Below are 5,000 nucleotides of genomic sequence, written 5' to 3'. Positions count from 1 at the left end.
TCATAAGTCTCCCGTCTTTTATGTTGAATTGTTTTACTCTTCTTATAACCTAATCTCTTTTGTAGAGCACCTTGCGAACGGAGCCTTTTCACCGGGTCATCGCCCCTCAGTGTCAGTTTCCTCATATAGTGAGAGATCCACACCCAGCCTGCTAGCATGCTAGCTCTCCAGCACAGCGGACAGACACCATATGGAAGCTGGTGGAATGTGGTAGCAGGGGGTCACACTTTAGATAAGGACCAGCATCTGGTCCTATTCAAACCCTAGTCTAGAGCTCAGTAACACTTTACAATAAGGGTACACTAATTAACCTATATTTAACATTAATAAATGCAGTAATAAGCATTTACTTACACTTAATTAACGGTCGAGAATTAATTTGCTAATTGTTGGTTTGTGTTTACTAATGGTGGTCATGATAACGTGAATAGTGAATGGTATTCATGTTAACGACAGCATTGCTTTATACATTATTGAGTAACCCCATGCTGGCTCAATAAATGGAAACATAGAAGCACATTCCTAGACGTGAACTCACCCCAAGTCGAGGCCTGGCGTGCTGAAGGAGGCGGAGCCGGACTCAGAGTCGCTGTCGCTCTGGTACTCCACCGGAGACGCAGAGCCGGGCTTGATACGCACTGCTGGCCCACACAGCGCCACACACACACACCATGGAGAGAGGGAGAGAGAGAGGAGGGAGAGAGACACACACAGAAGAGGAGAGAGAGAGAGAGACACACACAGAAGAAGAGAGGGGAGAGAGACACACACAGAAGAGAGGGGAGAGAGAGACACACAGAAGAGGAGGGGAGAGAGAGACACACACAGAAGAGGAGAGAGAGAGAGAGACACACACAGAAGAAGAGAGGGGAGAGAGACACACACAGAAGAGAGGGGAGAGAGAGACACACAGAAGAGGAGAGAGAGAGACACACAGAAGAAGAGAGGGGAGAGAGAGACACACAGAAGAGGAGAGGGGAGAGAGAGACACACACAGAAGAGGAGAGAGAGAGACACACAGAAGAGGAGAGAGAGAGAGACACACACAGAAGAGGAGAGAGAGACACACACAGAAGAGGAGAGAGAGAGAGAGAGAGAGACACACAGAGAGGGGAGGGGAGAGAGAGACACACACAGAAGAGAGGAGAGAGAGACACAGAGAGGAGAGAGAGACACAGAGGAGGAGAGAGACACACAGAGGAGGAGAGAGACACACAGAGGAGGAGAGAGACACAGAGGAGGAGAGAGACACAGAGGAGGAGAGGAGGGGAAAGTAGAGATGAGAGAGGAGAGCGAGAGAGAAGGTTAATTTCAGCAAAACATTGATTCAACCAACGTCTCACCCTATCGCTGTATGTGTAGTGTGTGTGTGTGTGTGTGTGTGTGTGTGTGTGTGTGTGTGTGTGTGTGTGTGTGTGTGTGTGTATAACTGTGCATTCGTGTGTGTTTGTTTGCCCGGGTTGTGACCAGGGCAAGGCCCGACCGACTGGATCTGATTGGGTGTGTCAGGAGTCAGGGCCACGCCTTGTCTATTTCCTCTCCGTTTACAAATGCCCCAGCGCATTTCTCCCATTCTTCCCGCCCTGTCCCCACTGTAACCCCCCCTGTACATTTACACGTTGCCGTTTCATTTCATGGGTTCTTTCATTTGTTTTGTGTCACACTTCTGAGACCCCTGTAGCCCCCCACTCCCTCCTACCCACCCCCTCCCACACACACCCTTCCCCACGATGAAGGGGCAGGGGGGGGGGGGGTTAGTTATCTTCCTGCGCAGAGAAACAACAAAGCAGAGAAAACAGTTTGCAGTGAGATGGTTTGAAAGAGGGGCAGGGGTGGAATGATGTCACCACATTGGGTGTGGTGCAGGGTGGGTGGGGTCTAGTGGGGGGGGGAGAGGGGGGAGGCTGGACACACACACACACACACACACACACACACACACACACACACACACACACACACACACACACACACACACACACACACACACACACACACACACACACACACACACACACACACACACAGAAAGAATTACCCTTTGTAGTCCTTCCCCCAACCCCCACCCTAACTCCTGCTCTTCCAAACACACACACACACACACACACACACACACACACACACACACGCACACAAAAACAACAGCACAAAAGTCCTCTTCTCATTAGCCCAGCTCCTCTCCAGCCCGCCCCACTCCTCTCTCCCCACGCAGGCATTCAGCCCACATCCCATCCCGGGTCCATGCCAGTCGCCTCCCGAAGGACGCCCGCTTCAACCTTCCACCGCTGAGATTTCCATACCTTTTTTCAGTGCTGAAACTCGGCCATTTGTCCCCGGATTGCTGGCTAGGGGGGGGGGGGGCCACTATGAGGGGTCGCTATGAGGGGAGGCTTCTGTGGTATAGCGGGCCGAACCATCGTAACGACCGCCGGGGTCTATGCTGTTGGTTTAGAGGGCCGTACCATAGTAACGACCACGGGGGGTCCACGCTGTTGGTGAAGCGGGCCGAACCATCGTTAACGACCACCAGGGTCCACAGCGTTGGTATAGCGGGCCGTACCATAGCAACGATCGCCGGGGTCCACACCGTTGGTTAAGCGGGCCGTACCATTGTAAAGACCCCCGGGGTCCAGACCGTTGGGACAGTGTGGAAGCCTTCCCCTTTAACGAACGCAGGAGGTGCTGGCGTTTGCTAAAGGGATAAGGGCTTATGTTTTACCACCACCTTTCCATTTCCTCTTAATGGTTAACTAGCGGCCGGCTCACCGACACTCCCTGACCACACCCGGAGTCTATGGGTGTCCGTGTTGACGCACCGGACTTACTGGGAACACGTCGATGCGGAACCGTGTCAATGTCCATTTGAATGCGATCGTTGGATCATTTCTATTTTATCATAAACTCCGATCTTAATGGCCACTGTTGAGAGAACACTACATACAGTGCTGTGTGTTTCCATGTATTTGAAGAAGATACTGTTAGATCGTAGTCGGGCGTTTTGTGTTAAAGGGGTCACTTCCATTACAACTGTGTGTTAAGTATGTGACCTCTATTATCCATCCAAGGAATCACCTTAAAATAGGGATCTAGATGCTCAGTGTGATAACATCTTGCCACGTTGTCACTTTTATTTTGACAATTGCTTAGCCACCACTTTTATAAGACAATTGCTTAACCACCAACCCCACCCCATTAGCAACAGAAAACACAGCAACCATACATAACATAACAATGCCTAGTAGAGTGTGAAAGGGGCCTGTCAACCCCAAAATAACGTTTATCAGTTGAAGAAATGTCTGTTTAGGGCTGACATTTGTTTTGCTTTTAACAAAAAATATATAACGCTGTTAAAAAGGAGCAGACTCTCATTATGGGTTCTGCTACATCCGAGGAAAAACACTTTCTCGAAAGTGGTGGTTTTCTATTGGCTGCACATTGAGATGGGGTGAGGTGGGAGGTCTGAACACGCCCCTCGCACTTGCTCCTAAAAAGCAAATTCCTCCAACCCTTCTTTCTAAAACCTTTACAGGTGCACAGGGCGCCTTTCTCCCAAACCCATAAGCAGACCTCCTCCTGCTAAAAAAACAAGGCCTCGCCCTTTAAAAAGAAACCCCGAACAAATGCCCCAAAACCGGACAAAACAGCCCACTCACCGGATCCTTCCGAACGGCCGTCGCTGCCGATGAGTGGCACGGTGATGGCGCTGGTCGCCACGGCGTCCGTGTGCATGGTGGTGTACACCACGGGCAGGGACTGCACCACCACGGGGATGGTCTGCAGCTGGCCCACCTTGTTGGACATGGTCACAGACGGGATGGTGTGGATGACGTGCAGGATCTGCTGGCGCGCCCGCGCCCTGCGTGGCCAGGATGGAGCCCGGGGGACAGGACCTGGAGCAGGAGGAGGAGGAGGAGGAGCAGGAGGAAGAGGAGCAGGAGGAGGAAGAGGAAGAGGAAGAGGAGGAGGAGGAGGGAGGAGCAGGAGGAGGAGGAGGAGCAGGAGGAAGAGGGAGAGGAGGAGGAGCAGGAGGAAGAGGAGGAGGAGGAGCAGGAGAGAAGAGGAAGAGGAGAGGAGAGGAAGAGGAGGAGGAGGAAGAGGAGCAGGAGGAAGAGGAGGAAGAGGAGGAGAGGAGGAGCAGGAGGAAGAGGGAGGAGGAGCAGGAGGAAAGAGGAAGAGGAGAGAGGAGGAGGAGGAGCAGGAGGAGCAGGAGGAAGAGGAGGAGGAAGAGGAGAGAAGAGGGCGGAGGAGGAGGAGGAAGAGGAGGAGGAGCAGAGACGAGGAAGAGGAGGAGGAGGGAAGAGGAGGGAGGGGGGCGAGGAGCGAGAGGAGGAAGTAGGAGGAGGAGGAGCAGGAGGCGGAGGGAAGAGGAGTGACACGGAGCAGGAGAGGAAGAGGAAGAGGAGGAGCAGGAGGAGGAAGAGGAGGAGGGGAGGACGATGAGGAGGAAGCCGGAGGAGGAGGAGGAGAAGGGGGGGAGAAGTAGGAGGACGACGACGACGAGGCAGGAGGAGGAGCAGGAGGAAGAAGTTGCCGGGTAAGTCTATCAACCACGTAGGTGTATCAACTGCATTGTCGCGGGCCATTTGCTAAATGTCAAGATGTTCCCCCTCTCTCAACCCATGCTCCTGTCCACCTTCATGGTCCTGTCAATGAAAAAAGGCCCTTAAAAGAGCATGACGACGATAAAAGGTTTCATTGGATTGTCTGACACCTTTGCTGATTTTGTCGTTTTGGAAGGTTCTCAAACAAACAAATGTTCTTGCAGGGGATATTTATTGGTTAGTTATTTAGTGTTTTCTTTTATTTACATATGTGGGCTAGGAAATGGGTCCTCTTAATATTGAACTATGTATAAACCCTTGTGGTTAGACGGTAGAAATAATCACAGTTTGGTGTTGCATAGGTATTGCATTGCCCTCGCCTGGTGTATTGTTATCAATTGCCATACCTACCAGTAATGTCAATGTAACTAACATTGCACTACATAACTAACTAAAAGT

General features: G+C 51.7%; 1 protein-coding gene across 1 annotated transcript in view; it reads right to left on the bottom strand.

Moving 5' to 3' along the window:
• klf8 (Kruppel like factor 8) overlaps window positions 1-4,013 on the bottom strand; it is a gene marked incomplete at its 5' end in the record, with an annotated part of 11,886 nt that extends 7,873 nt beyond the window's left edge. Inside the window, 4 exon segments of the mRNA XM_060057396.1 lie at window positions 539-638; window positions 3,654-3,843; window positions 3,845-3,979; window positions 3,981-4,013. Coding sequence (XP_059913379.1) covers window positions 539-638; window positions 3,654-3,843; window positions 3,845-3,979; window positions 3,981-4,013 — 458 coding nt within the window.
• Window positions 4,014-5,000: the final 987 nt, after the last annotated feature.

This window comes from Gadus macrocephalus, chromosome 7 (assembly GCF_031168955.1).
Source record: "Gadus macrocephalus chromosome 7, ASM3116895v1".
Lineage (NCBI taxonomy): Eukaryota > Metazoa > Chordata > Actinopteri > Gadiformes > Gadidae > Gadus > Gadus macrocephalus.
This window is presented reverse-complemented; position numbering and strand designations above follow the sequence as displayed.